General features: G+C 40.3%; 1 protein-coding gene across 2 annotated transcripts in view; it reads right to left on the bottom strand.

The window, feature by feature from the left end:
• GRID2 (glutamate ionotropic receptor delta type subunit 2) overlaps positions 1 to 26,947 on the bottom strand; it is a 1,048,711-nt gene that overhangs the window by 159,471 nt on the left and 862,293 nt on the right. For both annotated transcript variants that reach the window (XM_084626026.1, XM_084626027.1), the window contains one exon: positions 21,818 to 22,130. In XM_084626026.1, coding sequence (XP_084482152.1) covers positions 21,818 to 22,130 — 313 coding nt within the window. The remainder of the gene's footprint in view (positions 1 to 21,817; positions 22,131 to 26,947) is intronic.

The following is a 26,947-nucleotide window of genomic DNA, read 5'->3' as shown; positions in this document are numbered from 1 at the left end:
TTTATATGCAGGCCCACTGGGGCTGTGGTTTATGGACACCATTTCCTTCGTGCTCTTTTGTCCATTAGGGGTTCCTAATATATGCCACAAAATATATTATCTACAATATTATATTACTATACATATATTAAAATACACATAACATATATGGGGCTATATATATATATCTATATATATATATATAGACTTTGTATCCTGTCACCTTCCTCTCACATCACACCAGCAAAACACAGAGTAGAATATAGCCCTATGTTGGTAACGATTGAAAGTCATTACCGTCTGATAGATGTTAGGTGATCTGTGTGAAATGAGTTGGTTGGTCTCAGTCCAGTTCCAAAAGGACACATGAATGTCCCTATAACAAAAAGCACCACTAATTAGCACTCCGTTAACAGTTTTACCAGAGGCTAAGCACTTAGAGCTCAATCCTGGAAAGTTCTGTGCATCCATAACTTCCACTCAAGTCTGACATTAATGAATACGGACATGAAATATCCTCGAGTCTTTCCCCTTCCATATTGGTAGGATGGTGTGGGGGAAAGCTCATACTGCCACTGATTGTGCTTGTGTGATTGTTTTGTGGATAAATACAGGATCCAGTCTTCAGTGAAATCTATCTCACTCCTTTTATGTTCACTGAAAATCACTTAAATTGAATCCATATTTAATTTTTCACACTGTGTTTAGGAGCGAAACACTATGAATGAAGAATAATTTTTAAAAGTGTTGTTGTAGCCATGTTGGTCCCAGGATATTAGAAAGACAAGGTGGGTGACGTAATATCTTTTATCGGAGAGAAGTTGGTCCAATAAAAGATATTATCTCACTCTACTTGTCACTCTAATATTTAAAAAGATGTTTTCCCAAGTAAACTATACTGGAAATTTGCTAATAAGACTTATGTTATCATAGACACGATGGAGAAAGAGAATACGTTTAGTCCTGCCACCTCCTTTATCTAAAATGGCTCTCCTTAATTATGCCTAGAAATGACCTGAATTTGTATGTATTCTTGCCTACTTCAGAAAGTCAAATCATCCGTAGTATGCTACATGTGTTTCTGTTTATTCCCCTTTCCTTGCCAATTCTTCTAGTGATGTATCAGCAGGCTGGGGCAAAAATCATATTGTCCTGACAAACTGGAACAACCTAATACATTATTGGACAGACACAAAGATCAGAGAAGACAATATTGTCTGAGGGATAATGTGAATCCTGTAAAATTCCAATACAAGTTTCCAATACTTTAAGTTATTCTCTCTTTTAGTCAGGAGGTTTGAAGACTGCTGAGAATGAAGAATAAAATAAGGTGAGGCTCTTGGTGAGAAGAGGGGTTAGCTAGCTGAAGAATGGCACAGACACCATGTACCACAGCCCAGAGACAACCTGCTACTCTGTAGCATGGGACCAAATGTGAATCATTCAAAACAGTTAGAGTGGTATGCAACCACCTTGTTTTTCAAGGGTATGTCAGTTGCTGGTTTCAAGGAAAGCTGTACTCATTTGCCCAGCTCATAACAATGAAAGATCACAGAACAAACAAAAAAGCCCTTGTCACTGTGAATAAATGGTGAAATGTTTATTTTTAAACTTGCAATTACAGTTGGCATTTGCAAGTCCAGTGCTGGCTGGAGGCAGCCATCTTGCTGAAAATGATGTCATCTGTGACACTAGACACGTAGATAGTGGACATATAGATCCCAATGTCAGAGCCTGAAAACAAGGCTCCCAAGCTGATTTAATATTGATTTAACATCCACAATGGTAATGTGTAATATTTAGAAATTAAACACATAAGTGTAACAGTCACAAAAAGAAATTTACTATGCAACCATAATTCAAGCAAAGGGGTAGCTGTATTATGGCGAGCATCCTGCACCTTTTTCAATAGCTTTAGTGGAACAAACATGACTTTTTTTTCTTTTTGGCATGAAATCTGATAAGTTTGCTCTATTGGGGCAGGACAGTCATTTGCCATTAAGCAGCCATGCAGTTAGCAACTGGTGCAGAAATTTCCTGTCCCATATGGCCTTCCCATACTTGGGGATTGGGGGAGGAGGAGCTCAGACTCTGGGGGACGGATTTTCTCTGCTATGAACAAGTTGGTGGGAAACAGGGGGAGCCCCTGGCTCTGCCCCTCAAAGTTCTGGCCAGCTGAGCTGAGTCAGCACAGGGGGCGGTAAGGTGTGGCACTTTGAATGGGCACAATAAATCCACCATGGGGGCTAAGGAAGGGATTGTAAACTGTCAGGGCTCCTCCTAGGGAGATGCAGCTGTGCACCGCTCCTCACAAAGGATAGGAATCGGGTCAGAATGACAGCTGATTGCAGGACAACAATTCCGTTTTGTAGCAACATTTGAGGTTTCAAAATTTGTTTTCATTTTGCCATGGAGCAAAAACAAACTTGGACGTTCTCACAAAAACTAGAATTGTGTACAATGTCTGGTTTTGGACCAAAAACAAAAAGTTTTCACTGACCTAGGATGTGGGAGACCCTGCTTCAGGACAGAGTTTTTCATCCCAGATCATTCTGAATGAGGCAGAGCACAGACTTCAACTTAGATCTCCCTCATCCGAAACCAGTGCCTTAATCACCAGGCTATGAAGTGCACACCTCTCACTGCACTGCCCTCCCCTCCAAAAAAAGTAAACAGAACTGCTATGCTTCAACATTTCCTTTTGCCAAAAATGTTTCAACCAGCTCAAGCCAATCTAATCCTTGGAATGGTCGAATAAAATAGAATAGGATTAGATAGGATAGGATAGAAAGCCCTAGATTCTATAGAACAGAATAGCACAGTTTACATTACATGCAGGTCTGTTGGGAACAGTTTAGACTAACTTGTCTCTTGTGTTTTTCCTGTGACAAGGACGTTTCTCACAATTTTTTGGGGGGAGGAAGGGGAGAGAAGGTGATAGTTTATATTGTTAAAAAGGCTGCAGAATTTGTATATCTTGGGAATTTCAGTTATGTGAAACAATACAAAATCTTTCAGAATTCTGTATAATTTCTCCAATTTTAAACTGGAAATTCATAATCCAGCACAGAACAAAAAATTTTGTACTGCCAAAGAAGAGTGTATGAATAAGGTGATAAGTAACAGTCAGCATGGATTTGTCAAGAACAAATCATATCAAACCAACCTGGTAGCTTTCTTTGACAGGGTAACAAGCCTAGTGCATAGGGGGGAAGTGCTAGATGTGGTAAAAGTAAAGCTTTTGATAAGTAAAGCTTAAGTAAAGCTTTTGATACTGTCTCGCATGACCTTCAAATAAAGAAACTAGGGAAATGCAATCTAGATGGAACTACTATCAGGTGGGTGCAAAATTGGTTGGAAAACCGTTCCCAGAGAGTGGTTATCAGTGGTTCACATTCATGCTGGAAGGGCATAACAAGTGGAGTCCCACAGGGATCAGTTCTGGGTCCAGTTTTGTTCAATATCTTCATCAATGATTTAGATAATGGCAGACAGGGTACATGTGAAGTTTGAGTACAATACCAAGTTGGGAGGAGTTGCAAGGGCTTTGGAGGATAGGATTATAATTCAAAATGATCTGGACAAACTGGGGAAGTGGTCTGAAGTAAATAGGATGAAATTCAATGTGGACAAATGCAAAGTACTCCACTTAGGAAGGAACAATCAGCTGCACACATAAAAAATAGGAAGGAGTACTGCGGAAAGGGATCCGGGGGTCATAGTGGACCACAAGCTAAATATGAGTCAACAGTGCAATGCTGTTGCAAAGAAAGCGAACATCATTCTGGGATGTATTTGCAGGCGTGTTGTAAGCAAGACATGAGAAGTAATTCTTCTGCTCTACTCCATGCTGATTAGGCCTCAACTGGAGTATTGTGTCCAGTTCTGGGAGCCACATTTCAGGAAAGATGTGGAGAAATTGGAGAGAGTCCAGAGAAGAGCAACAAAAATGATTAAAGGTCTAAAAAACATGACTTATGAGGGAAGATTGAAAAAACTGGGTTTGTTTAGTCTAGAAAAGGGAAGACTGAGAGGGGATATGATAACAGTTTTCAAGTTCTTAAAAGGTTGTTACAAAGAGGAGGGAGAAAAATTGTTGTTCTTAATCACTGAAGATAGGACAAGAAGCAATGGGATTAAATTGCAGGAAGAGAGGTTTAGGTTGGAAATTAGGAAAAACTTCCTAACTGCCAGGGTGGTTAAGCACTGGAATCAATTGCCCAGGGAGGTTGTGGAATCTCCATCATTGGAGATTTTTAGGAGCAGGTTAGACGAACACCTTTCAGAGATGGTCTAGATAATACTTAGTCCTACCATGAGTGCAGGGGACTGGACTAGATGACCTCTTGAGGTCCCTTCCAGTCCTATGATTCTATTTCTGCCAGCTGTAACAAAACTGAAGTTCAGAAGTTGTTGAAATATCTCTCACAATAAAGAGCTCTTATTCTAGTCTTCTCATTTTTCATCCATATTTTGTCATGCCTCCTTGAATTTTTCTAAGTACATAAATCTCCATCTCATGTGGGATGCTGAGGTTGGACTCTCGCACTGTGGGATAAAATTAAAATCAAGTGAGTTGTTACTTGTATCCTACAAGGGAAGAATATGGCTCCTTGAATTAGGGTCACCTCCTTAGTTCACACGGATATAAATAAAATTTGTAAATCAGTAGTTGAGTTACCCAACCTTTCAAATATTAACAGATTTCAGGGAATGATTGTTGGAAAGGAACTGAGCGAGAGGAAGGACCAGCAGCCAGTTTTTACAGGGTCCTATACATACAAGTGTTCACCATAGCTTTCTTTCTTTCTTCCTTTCTACCCCAGAATGTAGTCATTTTTCAGCAATGAAAAGTTTCAGATCATTTGGTTCTCAGATTAACTGTGCTCTTTCAAACAGCAAACTGTGGAGGGGCACAGACACTATATTACTATACAATGTCTTGAACTCAAGAGTTGTTGGGTAAAGCAATTTCTTGTTTTCTTCTCATTTTCTAAAGAGGTGGCACTTGATCATGCATTATTATTTAAATTGTAGTAGTGCCCAAAGTCTGTTATGGGCTTTCCTAACCTAGAAGATGACATAGGGCCAGATGCTCAGCTGCACGCTCAAGCAACCGTCCTACCATTGACTTTAAGTTAGCTCAGGGTATGGCCCACAGTTAATGGAGAGATTACAGAGACCCAGAACATGCTCAGGGTGAATGCAAGACTGTTAATTTCCTGTGTACACAGACTCTTACCTCCTTGCTATATTCCCTCAGGGGCCATTCTGAATAGTGGTTATAAAAGTTCACAAATGCATTCCACTTTCTGAAAAGTAAAGGGTGATAAAACCTTTTATAACAGAGTACACGAACCCCACACCTGCATGTAAGGGGTTAAGGAGCTGCTTTGGGTTGGAGTGGCCCCGCCCCTTTGCACCTGCTAATTATGTGAGGACTGGAGGAGGCGCTAAAAGAAGGGAACTACCCTCAGATAGGGGCCACCCTGCCAAGGGAACAGACTGATGTGCTTCCTAGCTCCAAGAGAGAGAGGCCAGAGTCCCTGAGTTTGTGGAAGGAGGCCACAGATCCCCTGAGCGAAGAAGGGGAATGAGACTAAGACTTGTAATGGAGACCCAGGAACTCTGAAGGGGACTCTGACACTTCTAAGACCCTCTAAAGTAAGAGAAGCCAATATCCTGACCAAAGACGGCTACAGATTTTCTTTTCCGTCCATAATGGGATATTTCCTTCCTACCTTTATTTAATCCTGTTTGCTGAATGCAGAATGTTTAGTTTACTTCACCATGTAGCTCCTACAGGGGGCACCCTGCTGAGGACAGGTTTGTGACACCTTCATCCAAACTTTTCATTAAAGAACAACAAGTAGTAGGAATGAAATATCACCACAAGGCCTGAGAAGGACACGGTAGGTTGCTTGAACCTTCAGCCTTGGGTCTGGGATTTATTCTGCCCTTTTAAGACATTAGTCTACCAGTCTTCTGATTTTCTTGACCTCTCAAGATCTTATGTCATTCCTCATTCTATGTGGGTAGAAAGAGTATTTCACAGGTTCAGTCACGGTATCAATCAGGTGGATGTCCACCTGGTGACCCAACAAAATGACACCAGCTCTGATGGATGATTCCTGTTGGCACGCTAACAAAGTAGGAGCGAGGGGTTCCTGCACATCACTGCACTGCCCCCCCCCCCGCCTTTTCTTGAGAATCTTTCACCTAGACAGGATCTCCTGGATTCAGTACTCTCAAGGATTTGACTCTGTGGTACTTGCCAAAGTCCTGCTTCTGACAGGTTTTACATTAATCTTCTTTTGTAGTCTCAGGAAGTCAGGCTAATAAGGGTCCATTTGAGAAGGAATATTTGGGATAGTGGAACTCAGCTTCTTTCCTGTGAATAGTTCTGGAGGGCTGAATCCACTTGCTAGAGGTATTGACTGGTAAGCCAAAAGGGCAAGATGAGGATCTGAAGAGTTAGAAGAAAGTTGTTTCATTGTCTTTACCTCATATTCTGTTCCACCATTACTCTAGGGCAGTGATTCTCAAACTTATTTGATTGCACCCCCTTCTTTGTATGTGTAGTAGTTTACGTGCACCCCGCCCCCCACCACACAAGCACGTATACCGATAAAAAAAAATCAACATGCAACTCTCACTAAATATTAAAAACAGTAAGGTATTGATTCAAACAGAGCCAATGGCCCATCATAATAAGAGCAAAAGGAAAACTGTGGATATGGTCTATGAGTACAAATTAATGTGCACACCATGTCAGAGCAAATGGATTAAGGTACAGATAGTAACAACTTTGTGTAATGCTATGCAAGCATAACAGAAATCTGTCAATGCACAGCGCCATCTGAGGACTGGATATGTCTGGAGGAATCCGCTTTGACACTTATTCATTACTGTGGGTAAAATGTGTTCAGTAAATTTACCCCCCTAAAGCTTCTCACGCCTCCTCCACAGAATATATTGTATACCCCCCCACACCAGGGAGGGACCACCCCCCTGTTTGAGAAACTCTGCTCTAGGGAAAATGGAGGCTAGACTTGACCATTGGTATCTGCAAACCTCTTAAAAATCTCAGAGGAAAATTGAAAACCAATGTCAGAAATGACTTACTCTGGAATCTGAAAACAGGCAAAGATGGGTTTTTATTCTTTCAGCAACTGCACTTGATGCAGTGTTGAACAACCTGACAATTTCAATTTTTCTTGAGAAGTAATTAATCATCAACAGATAGAAAAGATCACACTGGACTATCATCATGGCCCTTCTGATATAGGAGATTGTAATAATGGTTCTGGGGGATTGGTTCTCAAGCGAGCACAAATATCACATTTCTCAACTTGCTGTTGTAGTTGTTTTCTCAGCTCAGGTCACCAAACAGAATGTTTAGCTCTTTCCCTGCATTTTGTAATGCCTCGGTGTCCCTCATGCATTGTGTCAAGGCTTTCCTTTTGCACTGATATAGCGATAATTGGTCTGGACTCCAACAATAGGTAAGATCCACAGAAACTGTCCAGTATGTCTTCAGAGTGATTTCTGACTTGGTCTGTTTTTCTCCAGTCCTCTTTAGATAGTCATGACATGGCTCAGTAATTCATCTGCCTCTTGCTTCTTTCTCAGTTCTTGCAGGCATTTTCCTGTGATTGGTAAAGTAGTAAGTCCCTTGTCTACGAAATCTTCTAGGAGCAGCTGCTCTTGTTTGTGATGTGGTGTGTCTAGCATTTGGGCCCTACTGCTAAACTACACTGATTTATGAACTTCAGTCCCTGGTATCTGCTTGACAAATTTCTTCAGATACCATGTTCGGACAACTTGCTGCCTGTGCTGTGTGGGGTTTCAGTCTGGGGACAGAAGGGCTTAATCTCTTTGTCATTGTACCTCTGCACTCTGGAACACCCTGCCAAGACATGGCAAGACTGGTTCTAGAATTCCTCTATTGAAAACTTGTTTGAAAATAGAAAAGGAGTACTTGTGGCACCTTAGAGACTAAACAGCATCGGATGAAGTGAGCTGTAGCTCACGAAAGCTTATGCTCAAATAAATTGGTTAGTCTCTAAGGTGCCAAAAGTACTCCTTTTCTTTTTGCGAATACAGACTAACACGGCTGTTACTCTGAAACTTGTTTGAAAATGAATCTCTCTGCAAAAGTCTACCAGACATGGCCTCAATCCATGTTTTTCCCCCCCAATCACTTGTTAAAAGCATGACCTCCCCTTCTCCCTGTGCATGCATATGTGTATACATCTTGAATAGCTAATTGTTAGAAGTACTATAAAGGGGGAAACTAATCTGCATTATACTGACACCTAAGATCAAATTGAGTCCTGGGATAAGCAGAAACAACATCCAGCAAGTAAACAGGAGTTACACCCACATATCTCATCCCACAATGGCTTTCTATTCGGTACACTATTCCCAATTCAAAACTGAATGGGTCACAAGAAAGAACTTCTAAGGTGTGACTAGAATGTGCACCATATCGTCTCAAAATATTATGTTTATAACATCCTGCAGAAGTGCACTGAGCCTGCTCTTCATCTTTTTATGCTGGTATCTTTTTCAAAACTATAAACATATCCCTTTTAAGTATTTTTGTTGCTTTATCCTATACTGGATGAGCAGCATGGAGGATAGAAAGGCCGAAAATAGAAAGAAAGAAAGAGTATGTTTATGGCTCGACGGAGAAAGGAAAGGAAGAAGGACTGGCAAGTCAAATACAAGATCCAATGAACTTTCATAAGTCTAAGTTAGACAGGAGCTCAAGCCCCTGATTAAAAAACACCACAGTGATAAATACTTTCACCCACTGTTTCTACTCAGGTACTTTTAGATAAAACCAAAACATTTAAATATATATTGAAATAATAAAATAGAGGTCTATTAACTGCATTCCATAAGCATTGGGATCCAGTGTGATAATGGAAAAGCTAACCTCTTTTCAGCTGAGCTGACAGTCCAATTTTCTGCATCACTACCAATGATAATGTTACACAAACTGTGTTCAAACATTAAATTAATTCCCATTAAATCAATATCCTTAAAGGCCAAGTAGCCCTTTAATAATTACCTGATTAAGATTATGTTAGCATAACATATTAGTTATAGTTTGTTTATTAATTCCTTTTTCAGTGATAAATCTTGTTTTCCCACCCAGCTCCCTGACACTGCGACAGAGAGGTAAAGAGTGGAATGGGAAGTGCATCACTACGGCACATAGCAACTGGGTAACATCATAACATCAGTGACACTTCTGAGATACAGATTTTCTGGATTTGGGTTTCTAATACCCAGCATTAATGGTCTGACAGCCCAAGCACTGTATGAATGAATCTCTAGATCTTGCAGAAGCTCTACACAAACCCAGAGTCCCAAAAGCAGTGACACACATAAGGGACCAGCAGCTTTTGCAACAAGTGAACTCCATCCTCCTACAGAGTTTGCAAAATCTGCTAAGTTTTCTCATGAAAAATGCAATACATTATAGATGAATAAGTATATTACAAATAATGTGTAATAATTTAGTGCCTAGACACAAAAGTGACTGGTGCTGTAATTGCAGGCAGATAGAAAGATAGATAGATCTTACTGTGCTTCTAAAATTGTAGTTGGAAAGTTGTTAGAAAATGGATTATAGAAGTGCTTTTCAATGTCCTCTGCTGTCAAAAAAGAAGAGTAATGACTGTACAGAAAGTTTTCAGATTTAGGTGCCTAATGTTAGTTACTTCTTGTCAGGGTATACCCCCCCCAAAATCTGAACTCTGGGGTACAGATGTGGGGATCAGCATGAAAGTCCCCCTAAACTTATTTTCTACCAGCTTAGGTTAAAACTCTTCCAAGGCAGTCTTCTGCCTTGGACAGATATTGCTGCCACCACCAAGTGATTTTCACATATATTCAGGGAAGGGTCACTTGGAATCCTGATCTCCCCAAAATATCCCCTCAAGCCTCTTCACCCCCTTTCCTGGAGAGGCTTGAGAATAAAATACCAACCAGTTGCCTTAGCAATGTGAGCACAGAAACTCCTTGTCTAAGGACTTTGGAATCAAAAGGATTCTTTAAAAAAAGGTAAATTTTATTTAAAAAGAAAAACATCTGAAAACTCAGGCTTTAGGGATTAAACACCAAAAATAACTTTCTTGAGGTTCAGCTTAAAGGTTATAGACAAAACAAAAGCACCTGGGGTTAGCACAGAGGAATCCACAAACCAAAACAACCAAAAAGGTTCCTAATCAAATCGGTCTTAACTTTTCCTGTGCTACTTACATATCTGGAGTTCCAAATGAGGAGTTTCTAGGTATGATGCTGATTTCCCACACCTGGCTTAAAGCTTGCAGCTTGTTGCTGCTTTCCCCTCTCTCCAGCTCAAGAGAGGAAGAACCCCCCACCCCCAGCAGTTTTTCCACTTTGAAAGGGTACAGCCTCTCTCTGGGTTCCCCTGGTCAGGTGCCAACTCAGGTTAAGCTTCTCTTAACCCTTTACAGTTAAGGCAATTAGGGTACAGCTGCTGAGGAGGATTCTATAGCTACTAACTGGCTGGATGTCCATAAAAGGGAGATCCTCCCTACCTGCCTCATTTATCACATTTGTATCCAAATTTAAGTAAGTCTCCTTTAAGTTAATGGCAATGGTGATTGTTCAGCATCTGTGGAAACCAGGCCACTTGTATCCAGGTGCTGAAATATGGATTTAGACAGTTATATTTCAAAATGTATCTTTTGCTGATAATGATAATGTATATAATAATCCAGTGGCTCTCAACCTTTTCCAGACTACTGTATCCCTTTCAGGAGCCTGATTTGTTTTGTATACCCCCAAGTTTCACCTCACTTAAAAAGTACTTGCTTATAAAATCAGACATAAAAATACAAAAAAGTGTCACAGCACGCTATTACTGAAAGATTCCTTACTTTCTGATTTTACCATATAATTATAAAATAAATGGATTGGAATATAAATATTGTACGTACCTTTCAGTGTATAGTATATAGAGCAGCACAAACAAGTCATCGTTTGTATAAAATTTTAGTTTGTATTGACTTTGTTAGTGCTTTTAGGTAGCCTGTTGTAAAACTAGGCAAATATCTAGATGAGCTGATGTACTCCCTTGGAAGACCTCTGTGTACCCCCAAGCATACAAGTAACCCTGGTTGAGAACCATTGTTATAATCAAAACACCCTCAAGTTCTGAAGTGTTTGGACTCTGAACTCTAATCCAAATTTTGCAGTTGTCCAGTCTCTCTAAAATGAATCTTGGGGCCCATCTCTTGTTTACATTTCAACAAAAAGTACTGTTAGCCTAGAGTTAAAGTTGATGAAGTCCATTCTTAAATATCCTAGTAACACACTTTTTTAATTAAATCATTGGATTACCAAACGCCATCTAATTGGCTTATATAATCATAAATAATTCTAGAATATGGTCAGTCATGATATTTTTTTTTAAACATGTCCGAGCATATAATCCTACTGTCGGTCACTACCTTTACACATCTCAGTGCAATAATTTCACATTCAAAACTCCACTATGGGACCCTATGTCTGCAGATGTACAAACACACTGTTTTGAGGTATAGTCTCTATCTGACACCTGGAGAATTTCTGTATTTGTGCTAGTGTCCCCACACAGTGGATCCAATTCTGACTAGAATGAGATCAAAATCAGGCCCATTGATTTGCATTATACCCCACTGTATGCACATGTTAACAGAGTGTTTTAACAACTGTAAATCCACGAGATTTGCATTTGTTAGTTATTATTTTATAGACTATGGCATCCGGTGCTGCAAAAACTCACACATAGCCAGATTTCCAGAAGTGCTGAGTACCCACGAACCCCACTGAAGTTAATGGGAGCTACAAATGCTCAACACCTTTGAAAATGCAACGATAATTAGTCTCTACTGCACAAATACATAACAGAGCAAGAAGCCTCATCATCTACAGCTGAGACATTGGTACCCTGTCAACAGGGTGTTGCAGGATATTGTATGTACTCTCTTCAGGAAGTAGTAACAGGAATTGTGCTGTTAACTGACAATGGGTCATATGTACATATATTTAACATTGCTCAATTTAATGTCATTAATGAGATATTAAAGCACTGCTGGTTCTGTGTGTCAACCCAGAGGGGGAGTGCATTATGAACACTCTGCTATTAGGAGGGAAGACTCCCTTTTGGCCCAGACTGAGCTAACAGAACACCAAGGAAACTAAACGACAATCCAATGACAATATTAGGAAGGGCAGGAATGAACAAACTGGTAGAGGGGAAAAAAAAACCCTGCTTTTTCCACCAAAACTTCACCCTCTCCGAATACTGACCAAAGCTTTTCTGAACATTGAGAGATCATTTTTCTTTTCTCCTCATTACTTTTCATTTGCATTCATCTCGTGCTTCCAAATTCTGGGTGGGAATGGAACATGAAATGATGAAATTCAGAAAGAACAGTTACTTGTGCCATTTCCAACCCACTAAGAAACACTAGAAACCTTAAGAGAAACCTGTCTTTAGGATTATTTCCCTATTTCCAGCACCTAGGGTGACCAAATAGCAAGTCTAAAAAATCGGGACAGGGGTGAGGGGTAATAGGTGCTATATAAGAAAAAAGCCTCCAAAATCAGGACTGTCCCTATAAAATCGGGACATCTGGTCACCCTACCAGCACCAGACACTGACACCTTAATACTATGGTGGTAGAGGCACCATAAATACCTCATATATAATAGCTCAATCTTGCAGATTCAAGCACTCTAATAAGGCTCCAAACTTTGGAGTGTTTGTCTGAATTCAACTCCTAATCTTGTGGAGTTCACCCCTCGCTAATGTAGGAGTTGTTATTAAGTGACAACAATAAATACATTTGGAAGTTTAGACTGAAATTCCATCTTAAATGTGTCCAATAATGTTATTGAAAAGCTCACCAAAACCTAGATGTCCTAAAGTAATGCAGTGATTTTTCACAGCACACAGAGAAAGCTTTTAGCCTTTTAAGGGTAGACTTGAATATTACTGTAATGCAGTTTATTTATTTAATACACTACTACCAGGTCACACTTTTAAATGGCCTGATTCTTGGTGTGAAAGAGCAATTACTCTATTGAAATCAGTGGGTCAGAGTCTTCAGAAGTGCAAATCAGCCTTAAAGCTGACTTAACTGGCCAATGGATGTTTACTTCTGCAGAGAAGTAGGAGAAAAAGGAGCTACTGCAATAAATTAAACATATATTTATACTTAAAAAATTCTGCCAGCTGCTATTTCTAGACATGAAAACCTGATGATCCCACTCAACTATGTGGATCTATTATCATTGCTCATTAGCAGCCTGTGTGCAGAAGCTTTGCTATCTGCCATCTTCTCTGTTACCTTTGCCCGACACAGCTGACAGAGAAGGAGAATCTTGGTTAAGACCAACACATATACATTCATCTCAGTTGGTGCGTCACAAGAAGATTTCATGAATTTTTAGCCCAACACCACTTTAATAACTTTAAAAGCCCTTAAAGGATGAAGCCCAAATCTGTGATTCCTTCCCTTTCATCCCCAAAGAATGTAAATTTAGCTGCTGCAGCTCCTATGCTGGGATTCTGCTGTAGTGAAGATAATCCTACTGATCTCAAACTGAGAGACAGAAAGAAAACAGCTCTGAGGGTTCCACTGGGCAAGGGACCTCAGTCTAAGCACTCAGCAACAGGCTGGCCAGCATGTTCAAAAGTCTCATCCTGTGTCTTGATCTGCTTCCTTTGTAAAGTGATTTTTGGCTTGCTCCTGTTAAATGCATTTTAATATTGGAAGAGGGTCTGGGAATAAAACTCAGCAGCTGAAGATGGGATAATATGTTGTTGGCAGCCTGAAAAACCTCTGAGCCTTTCCTGTTTTTAGACTCTTCAGGCAATCTTTCCTGGTACCAAAATACCAGCTGGTGTTATGAAGAAAAGTGATGTGGGTGGTTACCAGTGTGGCGCTCCTGCCATGGAGGAGGGACTCCCTGCAGTACTGAAAGGAATGGAAATCTACCAAGAGTTTCCATCTAAACTCATGCTCATCTGGCACCTACCATATCCTCTAGTGAAAAGGTTGGATCAATTTGTGGATTAGATTTCTGCCATCCAAACAGAAGACCAGGATGTTTAATAACTGTGGATGTAGAAGACAGATTGAAAAGCTAACCAAAAAAAATAGCCTTCTAAACTCTGAAATTCCCATATTTGCAGTGTAGATTGCAGTTCAGGAAACTCTAACAGCAGAACAAGTGACTAAGGCCAGGTCTGCAAGTTTAACCACTGCAATTACTGAACATCTTCTAAGCTTTCCCAGGTGTATGTGTAAGTTAGATTGCTTTTTCATGGAAGAAAATGTCTGTTTCCTGGCCAAGTTATTCCTTTTTGTTTCATCAATTAGATATGTACTATATATGCTCTGCAATCTGGAAAGTAAAGTGAAAGCTAATTACTTGTTCTGATTCAAATGTATCCCTCCTGTAAGTCATATATGTTATACAGGTTTATGAAAAATTCTTGAAATTTAAAAACTGCTCCATAAAAAATAATTAACTTAGAAAATTTTTTTTTGGGTGGAAGAGAGGGAGAGAGTTTTCTTTTCTCTTATGGATGGATTCCCAGGCATTCAATTATACTTTCTCCTTTGCCTCACTAGACCCCAATCAACATTTGTACTATATCAAGGGCAACATCATCTTCTCACAGTCAGTTAATACGGATAGGAGCTAGTCCCTGGGGAAGGAGGATGTTCTCTGGGCTTTCACAGATTCATTCATCCTTTATCTCCTCATAACAAGTATCTCAGATGCACTGTGTCTAAATATACTGTCCCATTAATACAGCGCCATCACTTGAAAAGCTAGGTAGTAACCCATCAGTTCAGGCTCCTGCCAGGACTGCGTGGCACTTACCTTCAATATGGGGGTAACTTCAAGCAAATCCACTAGCATTTTAATGCTAGTGATTTTAAATGACTAACAAACACAACTCTGAACATACCGTAAACACTGTGACTATGACCTAGGACTAGATTTTCAAGCGGAGGTGACAAAATGTACTTGTGAAATATTTGCAAATGCATAAATGTACCAAACATTCTGTACGTGTTTGATAAATGCAACACACAGACACCAATTTATTTGGAATTTGGCCCATAATTTATTAAGTGGTTAACAGGTCTGGACCACAGTGAGGGGCGTCTGGAAAAACTGGGTGACAGCATCAGGAGGTTAAAAGGACTCTTTTAAAGTAACAGCTCTACTGAATACACACACATATACATGGACACATTTATAGGTTTAATAATAACAGAAAAATAAATTGGTAGATTAACTGTTAGTAGAATGAAGACAACTGAGATAATGACATGGATTTGTTTGTAGGTAATGTGCCCAGGAGATAGAGTAGCTTGATGACAGTAGTCAGTATATCTTTTAGTTCCACCTTCAAAGGCATCAGGAAAGAATGGAGTTTGATTTACCTGCCAATATGCCATGAGACTTTTATTTTGTGAGTACCATGCTTGGTTCTTGACTGCACAGCTTCGGTGCCAATATGTTTATTCCTCTTATGCTCTTAGCCTACAGATGAGTGTGGTGAGGCAACTGCCCCACCCCTATGAGAGATAGGGCTAGAGTAGGCCAGAGTGGCTGTGTAGAGGGGCAGCCAGTCAGGAAAAGGCCTACTGGGAGCCAATCAGGGCCAGTATTCCAGCCAGCCAATCAGGGCTAGGCTAGGCCCTATATAAAGGCTGCCCAGGAAGGGAGCAGGCAGTCTGTCCCAGATCCTCATGGGGGAAGGCCTGTCTCCTGAGTAGGAGACAGGCACCGAGGACAGAGCAGTGCTGGGCAGGCTTGGGGGAGCATAGAAGGGCTCCGGCCCAATACCTGCCAGACTGCGGGTCCTGACAGAAAGGGCCTAGAGGGTGCGAAGGGCCAGAGGGGAAGTGGCCCAGGGACAGTTAGACAAGGGGAGAGAAGGAGGGCAGGGAGGCTGCCACTACAGGGTCCCTGGGTCGGGACCCAGAGTTGTGGGCGGGCCTGGGTTCCCCCCTTCTCCTTGTACAGCACCTGGCCGTGACAGATTGCAACCGGCCCTTGAACAGAGAAGCTAGACTCGAGGGGTTGTGGTTGGCCACTGCGGCAGGAGTGAACTGGAAAGACTGCTGTTAACCCCCCCGCCCCCCGGAAGGGGACGAGTGTGGACTTGGGGGCAGCGCTGAGGGGGTGAGTCCCAGCCCCGTCACAATGAGTCAGTTATTACAGAAGAATTTCAATCTATGCTGAAGACCTGGCATAAATTTGAACAGCCATAACAATAATAATTAACAACACATAGCATTTCAATAGTGCTACTTTTGTTCAAAACAGTTTTACTGACAGAGTTTTGCTCTAAATGTTGAATCGATAGAGGTTGGTGTCCAGTTAATTAAGAGAAAATATCAAAAGAAAAGAACGTCACAGGTAATGGTTTCCTGCTACTAGGGATATGCCAGGAGGAAGATAAGTATGACAGAGTAATTTATTAAGCAACAGTACACTTCAGGCAGTGCATTTGTAGAAGATTATAGCACACCTTGGATGTTAATAAAAGAGACACGACTGAAGGCTGTGTGGCTTTAACCCTCCAAGAAGTGCTATAATCGCCTAGAAATGCCAGTGCTTGGAGTCTTATTGATCTTATAAAATGGAATTTAAATAGGGAAAACAGTAAGATTTGCTCATTTAGAGGGCATTAGAAACATAATTGATCATTACTGACATCCCTGACAGCCAGTCAGAAAGCTCCAATTGTGACTAGAGTTCTAATCTAATCAGAACTAAAAGCCATAAACACAGCAAATGAGTGAAGCTTTCAAATCATTTATTCATAACACTGTTATAAGCAGTAGCATTAAGATTTTTTTTAGATATTTTTAACACTTATGTCTTGGCTACAGGGTGAGCTGTGCACCTCTCAGCAAAAATAGGGGTAGAAGGGATAACAAAGGTGAAGGTGGCAGAAATAGGGAGCACCAAATGGGAGTCCAGAGCGGGGGCGTACCAGCATGGAAGGGAAAATGTGAGGAGTGGGGAGATAGTGAAAGAAAATGTGGCGAGAGAAGGAAGAGGCAAATGGTCCAGTAGTAGAGAGGCCAGGGTTAGGGCCATGCTTTTATGTCATGTTCCCTGAGCTCTGTAACTCCTGAAATAGGTTTCCAGTGCTACAGAGAAAATTGTGAACACACACTCAAAACAACCCACAACAGCAACTAAAAACACCTGTTTTTACTGAATTAAACACTAACCCATGAAAATATTTCCATTCGTATTAGGTTTTGTGACAGATAATGTGAGTCCTCTGCAACTTGGTAGTTTCCCTTGAATATGAGTAAGTCAAAAAGAATAAGTTCAAAAATCATGAAGCTAAACTTCAACGTACATTTCAAATTCTCCGCAATCTGAATCGATTAATTTACTCCATTTTTAGTCAGGCCATGCTGTGTAAGGCAAATCCACATGGTAATAAAGTGCTTACAGAGAGAAAGGTTGTGTTACAAATTTTCATGCCTGGCTGAATTGCACAAAGCTATGAGCCGATCAGCATTTATTTTTAGTGTAACTCAACCCATGCCACTAGTTGGCCAAGTGTACTAAATTACTTCTCCCTTTGACACACCACATTATACTGTGGTAAGGAAATGAGTTTTATTAGACATCAAGTACAATGGATACATGTAGTAGTAAGGTAAGGTATTTTAATAAACTGGACACACATTTGCTGTTCAGTAACTGGAAACATACAAATGGTCTGCATCAGTGTTGAGTGAATGGTTCGGGTTTTAAACCAAACGAACTCACCAATGATGCCTCTCATGCATAGATGAGTTCGAAAGATTTTGACTCAACTTCTACTGGTTTTTGTTTTTGTTTTAATCTTTGTGGCTCTTTCTGTCAGGGGTTCAGGAGAAATGAGCAAGAGACAAAACCAATATAGCAGCCTCATAATCCACATCATAGGAGTTTTCTGCTTTTTGACTTACTGTACTAGACACCTCTCTATTCCTGGTAGAATAGGTGCATTGTCCATCCACTCCTGGAACCATTTAGCTTCCATTTACGGTTTCTTTCAACAAACAGGGCACAGCATAACATGTTTCATAAGCCCAGAAGCCTACTCACAAGCTGTTTATCGTCATTAGCCCACAAAAGATGGAGGTGTTAGAACACGACACAGAAAGGAATTAGGTCTTCCTGTTAAACCACATTTCTACTCTGGAAAGAGACTGTAAAAACAGCATTGTGGATTTGATGGAAGGGATACACACCATCTATTGAAAAACAGATTCCATCCAAAAGGTGCAGTTCATGCCTGGGCTGTGGGCAGCACATTACTTGGGAAAAACTTAAAGGCCAACGTCAAGAGCTGAGCTTGAATGGTTAAGGTGACAGAGGGGATCTTGTGTCTCAATGAGGCCAATCAAATTTGCTCCGTAAACAAGAGTTGTTTTTCTTAACTGAGAACTCTGCAAACTCAAGCTGGGATCTGAAAGTCAAACTGGGTTCTTTCTGTGTCATCTCGTGCATCATGACCAACAATAAATGTCCTGTATGCTGAATTATGCCCTCAGCTACACTTGTGTAACTCATTAAAAGTGAATAGAGTTGCACATTTTGCTTCACTGTCTGCCTGTCAGGAAACACTTAAAAAACTAAACTTTTGTTGCTAAAGATTAAATTAATTCACAGTCACAGTTCAACCATCAGACTTGTCCATTTGACTCTCGTGTAGGGTAATAACACGTTTATTTTCGCCCGTGTTTTTGAGCTTGTGAAAGTGCAAAGGTTAAAACTTACAAACAGGATTTGAAAAGCACATCAAGAAGCCAAACTGAACATAAAATACAAATTATCACAACAGACCTTAGCTATTGTATAAACGGCACAGGTTTTAGTTAGTTTAGAATTAACTGGTAAAAGCAGTTCCTTCTGTTCTAATCTAAATAGAGTACACAGTTTGTTAAAGCATAACATATATTGTTATTCTAAAGGCCTGTTTTTTATTTAAACATGTGGTTAAGCCTGGAATCAGCCTCTGTGCTCAAGTATCTTTATTTTACAGAAAACATGAAAAAAGAAGCCAGGACATGTTTGGTAGGCCTAGGCAAAAAATACAGTGCTACCAAAGCCCTAGCAGTCTTCAGATCGTGCAGCTTTGTTTCTTTCAGTGAAGGACATAAAAATATTTGTGGCTGTATGTTTTGATAATAGAAGTGAGTACCTTGTCATGTTTTAAATCAGCAGCCAAAGGGACTTCTTAAGTGAACACGACAGTATTTAAAATTTCCCTTGCTACCTTGGTTAAGATGTGTCAATCACAATTAACAGCAACAGATTTGGTATTCTAAAACAAATAAATCCTGCAACTTCTTTGCTGCATGAAAAGCAGATGACAAGTGAATGCAGAAAGCAAACCTACCACTATAGCCAGTTAATCTGTCAATGGAAATTACTTTCATTTTTTCCTGTATTCACTAGGGTTGGTAAACAATAGAACTTCAGCTAATACAGTTTTTGTTACATACAAATTGAATGTGAAATATTGGATGACATTATAAATGAATCTCTTTTGCTATTGCACTGGAATCCTGAGGCCCTCTGAGCTTTCATGATTAAAGCTGTATGTATGTAAACTGTATGTATGTAAACTTCATATATTTTGTATCAACCCTATTAAATTCATGTCTTTTTCTCTTCTACCAAATTAAGGAGTGTCCTTCCACCTGCTATTTGAAGGAGACACGTCTTCCTTGACTCTACACATGCAACAGAAACAAAAGGAACATTCACACTTCTCACAGAGGATTGTGAGAAGTGTGTGCTGAAAATCCACATGGTGGGGTAAGCTCTCTCTCTTTTCAAGTAAAAGCCTCTCTCAGCTTTCCAAGCTTGTGGACTTCCTCTGCTTGCCTCCCACTGTAGTTTTTGTGCTATCAGCCATCATGTCCCTCCCATGGCTTTTATTTGTACTGAGTAACTCCTCACACTCCTCATCCTATCAGCAAAAGCGGCGCTTGTGAATCTCCTGAGGAAGCGTCCTTTCTTCACTCTTTCCAACAACTGTGCCCATCTGTCATCTGGACTATTTTGTCTCTATCTAGTTCATTTGTGGCTCTCACACTCCATTCTCCATGCTCCTCTCCACTGCTCGTTCTTTTCCCCTCCTGACCCTTTATATTGGTTTACTATTGCTCAAGAGAGTGGCTGGAAATTTTTTTTTTATCTGCCAACAGAGGGTCATGGCCTCAAAAAGAGCTATAACCTAAAACAAGTCAATACACTGTGGAACAGAGACTTACGTGGAAGGGGTAAAGTGGACCATTCAGATAATTCATGAACTTGAAGTGGATAATTAAACAAACTTTGCCTCTTTGAAGTATTTAATATGCAGCTTTAGGGGATCACAGGGCATTAAGGATGTTAGGGATGGGGTACAGGTGGTGGGGTCAATATCAAGCAATAATCCCACGTAAAACAGCATTGTGGATTTGACAGAAGTGATATACACCATCCATTGAAAAACGGGTTCCATCTGAAAGGTGCAATTGATGTCTGGACTGTGGGCAGCACATTATTTGGGAAAAACTTCAGTGCCAATGTCAAGAGCTGAGCTTGGCCGTTTTAAAGTGACAGAGGGGATCTTGTGTCTCAGTGAGTCCCTATCAAATTTGCTCAGTAAACAAAAGTTGGTTTTCTTAACCGTCAACTCTGCAAACTCAAGCTGGGATCTGAAAGTCAAACTGGGTTCTTTCTTTATCATGGGGTATCTCGTGCGCCATGACTATCTGGACAACTACCAAAGGGGTTAATAATGCAATTTCTAAAATATTCCATTTCACAACACCAAAGTCAATGGAAAGCACTTTATATATAGAATTTCATACAGGTTCAAGTTTAAGTCCATGAGCTATGTGGGAATTTTGAGACTTCAGCAGTGATGGTTGTTTATACAGCACATGCTCCATGGATTAGCAGATATGTGCATCTATGGTGCCTGTACTGACCCATGAAAGACTGCATTTACAAATGCTAAAGGCTATTGTTCTACTTGTCCAACTATTTTTAGTTTTCTCAATCTTCTACTTTCTTTCTCCAGAGCCTATATTTGGTTTTCTTTTCTGATTCTGGTTTGGAGTAGTGTTAACCTCTAATTTCTGTGTCAGAATATTAAGACATAGTGGCACAAAGTTTATCTACTAAGTCTGGGTCAGCAGTCTGCGATTCTTCAGGGATATCTCACTAACCTTCTGCCCAAGGGGAATGGGTTTGAAGAAACAGAGTATAAATGGCACTGAGGACTAACCTGAGTCAATCAGAATGCTAGAGAAGACAGATAAAGTATCCAATAAGATCAGAGAAGCCTTGGTGAGACTGAAAGAGGCACAGAAATATTGAGATGAGTCAGCCGAAGACACAGAACTTGGACCCTAGTGCACAGGTGAAGATTTTAAATTTAGACCCAAAGCTAAATTCAAAGATTTTCTGTCTGATTTGGCACCAGAGCTTATGATGAACATTATTTATGAGTAACCTGCTAGTAGAAGATTAGAATTACTCTGCTCTGAGAGTTGTGGTGACAGACATTGCCTTTTTTGGAATTAGACAAATACAAAGTAAAACAGGCTAGTGTGTAGCAATTCAGAGCTTTTCACCACACATACAGAAGGCTGCTGCATGTCAAAGGCTTAGACTTCATGGATGCATGGTATAGCATGGGTCCTAAGAATCCACGGTAGCTGGAGTAGCATGTATGCTTTCCTCTGTACTAAAGATGAATTTTGCTTCTTACCTTGCTGCACAAAGGATCCATAAACGAACCACATGGAGTTGTACAGTGTTGTAGAAGTCATTGATCCCATCTGCAGGCGTGGTGGGTTGAGCCAGTTCAAGAGGTAGACCAGTAGTCCTACCAGAAGCACAGTGCCAGCTATGCAGGCCCACAGGGAGAGGTCAAATGGTGCCAAGCAGGCAAACATGTCCATTGTCTTCTCAGCCTTTCGAAGCAGTACACCCACTGAGTAGTCCATGTAACGGGTTGTGAAATCTACCACATTTTCCCGATCAGGGGTAATGGTTAAAGCAGAAATCCCTATGTCGGCTCTCTAAGAAAGAGAAAAGAGAATTCATTAACATGAGCAACAGAAAAAAAATCTTCGATCTAATTTGTTTTATAGCACCTAAACTTTTCATGGAAAAACTGATGCCAAGGCCAATGTCTTCAGTAAGTAAATATGAAAATGCTCCTAAGGAGATGAACAGAATAGCTGCACATCAATCTTATATTTCTATGGCCAAACCTTGCCTGGCTAGACTTGGGCAGATTAGTTTTCCAGCATTATTAGTGTCCAAAAATCAAGAAAAATATTTCAAATACAAATAATAGCTGGAGGAAATCTGCTTCTGGTAATTTTTCTTGGCATGGCTTATCGGGGACATCATTGTCATAGAGGCAACAGGCAGATCTTGTGTATAGCATTCCTACTCAGAGGAAATTAGTTTCCTGACAGAAGCCACATGATACCTAGAATTCCAATGACCTGAGGATCATGACAAAGGGCCACTGCATGTCATTACATTTCATTTGGCTGCATATTAACTGTAGAATAATCAATGTCCTATGTGGTTCCTTCAGTACTGGATTTTTTTATAGCATTTGAAAACTGAGCTACCGTACCATATGGCTACCTGTCCTGCAGGTGTCAGAGAATGGCTTGGTTTCACAGACATCTATGTAATTTAAAATAATCCATTTAAGAAGGATTATTAAGGGGATTAATAAAATCCCTTGATCTTATCATCCCAATTCTCAGCTTGTCGCTGAAACATTAGGTCCCTAGAGACAACAGCCACAACTACAGCAGGTGATATTTTACTTACTTTTCACACATGCAATTATAAGTGCAGTGAAAATAGAAGAGGTACTTCAAGCAGACACATTAACGGTGTTTTTAAAAGAAATTCAAATATTGAATAAAAGAACTGTAAACTCTAGATTTTTTTTCATATGGAAAGGAACATTTAACATACTTAAAGTTGTTACTGGTTTGATGTAATGCACTTCTACTGTGATTAAAGCTGTATGAGGTCCTTTCTAGGAAACGAAAGGGGTATGAATATGGAAAGGATCAGCAAATCTATCAATTTATTGACTCTCTTGAGTTTCTTTCATCTATGTCCAAACAAGGCGGGAATTACTGCTACCCAAATATTGAGATGTATGTGATATATTAAGTGGTATAGCGTGGGAATGAAACTGTGATAACTAAAAAGTAGGCAAGGATTAGGATCCAGTTTGAAAATCCCAACTTTGTTTTGACATTTTCTGTCAATATTTTCTGCTACACATAGTACAGTCACACTATTAATCACAATAAGCTCTAGACAGGACTTGATGTACTTGATGCAAAAGCGTATTGATGTCTGAACTTAAACTTCAATAATCTTCTACAGTTGTGTGAATGAGAGGGTGTGTGGAGGGGGTGGTGTTGGGCAAAAAAGTATTTTCAAATATTCATTTGCATAAAAGTCATGGGCCAAAGCTTCAGCCGGTCATAGAATATAGAATCATAGAATATCAGGGTTGGAAGGGACCTCAGGAGGTCATCTAGTCCAACCTTCTGCTCAAAGCAGGACCAAACCCCAATTTTTGCCCCAGATCCCTAAATGGCCCCCTCAAGGATTGAACTCACAACCCTGGGTTTAGCAGGACAATGCTCAAACCACTGAGCTATCCCTCCCCCCAAGGTCTAATCAAGATAGCTCTACTGACTTAAATGGAGCTGCATTGACTTACACCAGGAGAGAATTTGGCTTCATGAATTCACTTTGATTGTATTCATAACGCTTTCTGTTAGTTTTCAGTGAATGATCATTCAATGTTGTTTGATTCACAGGCAGCAAAAGTCTCAGGAATATTTGTGCAGATTCATCAGAGTGAAGGTTTGCACAAGACTCGGTCACGTAACTTGAAAGTCACTTTGATTTCCTTCTGCTTCTTTATAAAGTATTCAATCAGGTGAACAGCTTAAAGAAAAGCATATGGCTCTGATGACCTATCGTACCACAGAATAATCAGAGCTGAGAACACTGCAAATGACCCAGTCTGAAATGTTTTCCACATAACGTGTACATCAATTTTGAATAATTAACAACTTGTAAAAGTCAAAGTCAGTTCACAAATAATTAATTAACAGAGGCAAGGCTAAATGCAATTTTTTTTGTATGTTTGATTCAAGTCTGGTGTTGAGTATGATTTCGTGGTTATAAAGCGACCCTAGGAGTCAGAAGTTCTTCTAATCTCTAGTCCCAGCCCTTGTTGGTTATTTTTAGGTCAGTTATTTCACCAACTGTAATTGTTATTAAAATATTTCCCTACCTCAGAAGAGTACAGTGAGGTATAATTAATTTAACATGTTTTGATATCCTTGGATGAAAAGCAATATAGTTTGGAGTGTGTGAATGATTCATTTAAAAAACAGGAGATTACTGCAATATTGACTAATTGCAATCATGACTAAAGTTTTTTTAAATAAACAGGTTTTCACAAGAGATGTGTTGTATGGAAGAGCACAGCACCATGTCGTTTGTGGAGATGTTGCTTATATTTTACCTCCTTGGAATGAAGTGTTCCAAAATTCCACTGCATTACTACTCCAGTATAGTTACCAGCGAGCTATGACGGAGGATCACCATTGTTCTAATGGAAGTATTCCATTTCCTTTGTGATATTACAAAAGTCATTGTGATACAGTTACGTCCACTGATAAGGCAGTGGTCAAAAAGTGGTAAAAGGAATGGTGAAAGATAAATCCTGTGTTTTCAGTGCTATTGTATTTAGGTTTCTTTTTAAGAGGGAATATTACTACCCACATACTTATTTTATTTACTGAGTTTTAACCAGTGTGTTCCTATCAAACAATTTATTTACCACTGAAACCAAAGTCAGTTAGCAATAATACTGGCTAGTACAACTGTAGTGAAAAGTACTACTAACAGGTACCAACCCGGTTGCCACCCAGCTGCATTTGCTTCATGTTTAGTGAAAGAGAGATCTTTTATTAATAGAAATGTGTTGTATGAACTGAAGGAAAGCTGTGAAAATGACTTTTGTACTATATTTGTAGCAATATATCATCTCATTGGGTGACAATTAAGGCTCCATGTCCGTCCCGGAGGTCACGGAAATCATGGATTCTGTGACTTTCCATGACTTCCATGACTTCTGCAGTGGCCAGTGGCTCTGGGCCCAGCTGCAGTGCAGTGCAGCTGCAGTGGCCCAGCTGCTCAGGTAGCCACAGGGACAGCCACACCAGCCACCGCTGGAGTGACTCTGCAGCCAGCCGCTTGGGCGACCCCACAGCCAGCCACACTGGCTACTGCTTGAGTGGCCCTGGAGCCAGCTACAAAGGCCGCTGCCCAGCGGTCCCGGGGCGGCCGCTGCTCAGCGGTCCCGGGGCGGCCGCTGCTCAGCGGTCCCGGGGCGGCCGCTGCTCAGCGGTCCTGGGGCGGCCTCTGGCAGCTGGTACTGCTGGCCCTGGCCCCCCAGCAGCAGCCCCTAGTCCTCCCCCCAGAGCAGCGGCCCCACAAAGAGTAGCCCCCGCATAATTAATGTTCAGTGTGTCATGTTTTGTTACCCCTTGGTTTACTGTCAAGTGAGGTCTCATTTTGTTGTGTGTATAACCCTGTAAACATATGAATAATCTATAATCATCACTCAGGCTACAATTTAGTCATGGGTATTTTTAGTAAAAGTCATGGACAGGTCACTGGTGTGAATTTCTGTTTATTGCCTGTAACCTGTCCATGACTTTTACTAAAAATACCCATGACTAAATCGTAGCCTGAGTGATGATTATAGATTATTCATATGTTTACAGGGTTATACACACAACAAAATGAGACCTCACTTGACAGTAAACCAAGGGGTATCAAAACATGACTCATTGAACACATTGAGTTAAATCTGGGCTTCACTGCAGTCGCCAGGAGTTTTGCTATTGACTTCTATGGGACTATGATTTTCCCCATAGTACCTATTCAGGACTTCTTTCTCAGGCAAAGTTCCCACTGCTTGCCAAACAAGTGGTGAATTGGAAACATATGGGTTGATTTTTGAAGGTGCTAAGCACCTACAGCTCTCACTGACTGAACTGTGGGCAACAGCTTTTCTGCAAATCAGACCTCTAGTGACTACCAGATTTCACCTAATAGTTGATCCATCAAAGATGAGTGTTCTTAATTATGTACAGATGTCAAATTACACAAAAACTGGCAAGTGGAAAAATGAAATGCCTATCATTATCATGTCAAAATAAATCAGAGAGATATCAGCTTTCAGAAGTCAAGGTTTGCTAAGTGCTTTATAGAAGAAAGGCAAATGCATGCAATCATGTCAATATTTAGATGTAAAGTTGCCAGTCTAAATTATAAACATGGAAAATACTCCACTCATTAAGTTTTAGGAGTGCCAAAATATTACCAATTATCATAATCTTAGTTATTTTGGTTTACAAACTTAAGTTAAATGAAACTGTGAGAGTTGGTTCATGAAACTGATTGGCTACTGAAAAAACAGCAGAGAACATTATTTTATTTGATATGACCCGTATATGAAACTGCATTAGTCATTACAACATGGAGCTGATGTGATGTCACCTCTCTACGCTGACACAAGTCCATCATCATTGCCCTGGAACCCCCCTAAACCTTACATGTTATTGCTTAAGTAAACTCATTTATGATTATTGCTCTATATACCTGAAAACAATCTTATGGTGAGTCCCTGTTTATAACTACGACTAAGGAGAACTTACAATACTGATGCAACAGCCTTTATTTATTTTTCAATCCATCCTTAAACTTGCTCTAATGCGACCTTTCATTTAATTGCTATTTCAGGTTAATCCGAGGATAAATATGT

This window comes from Lepidochelys olivacea (assembly GCF_965140295.1).
Source record: "Lepidochelys olivacea isolate rLepOli2 genome assembly, chromosome: 4".
Lineage (NCBI taxonomy): Eukaryota > Metazoa > Chordata > Testudines > Cheloniidae > Lepidochelys > Lepidochelys olivacea.
The sequence above is the reverse complement of the archived record's forward strand: the minus strand, read 5'-3'. Positions and strand labels throughout refer to the sequence as shown.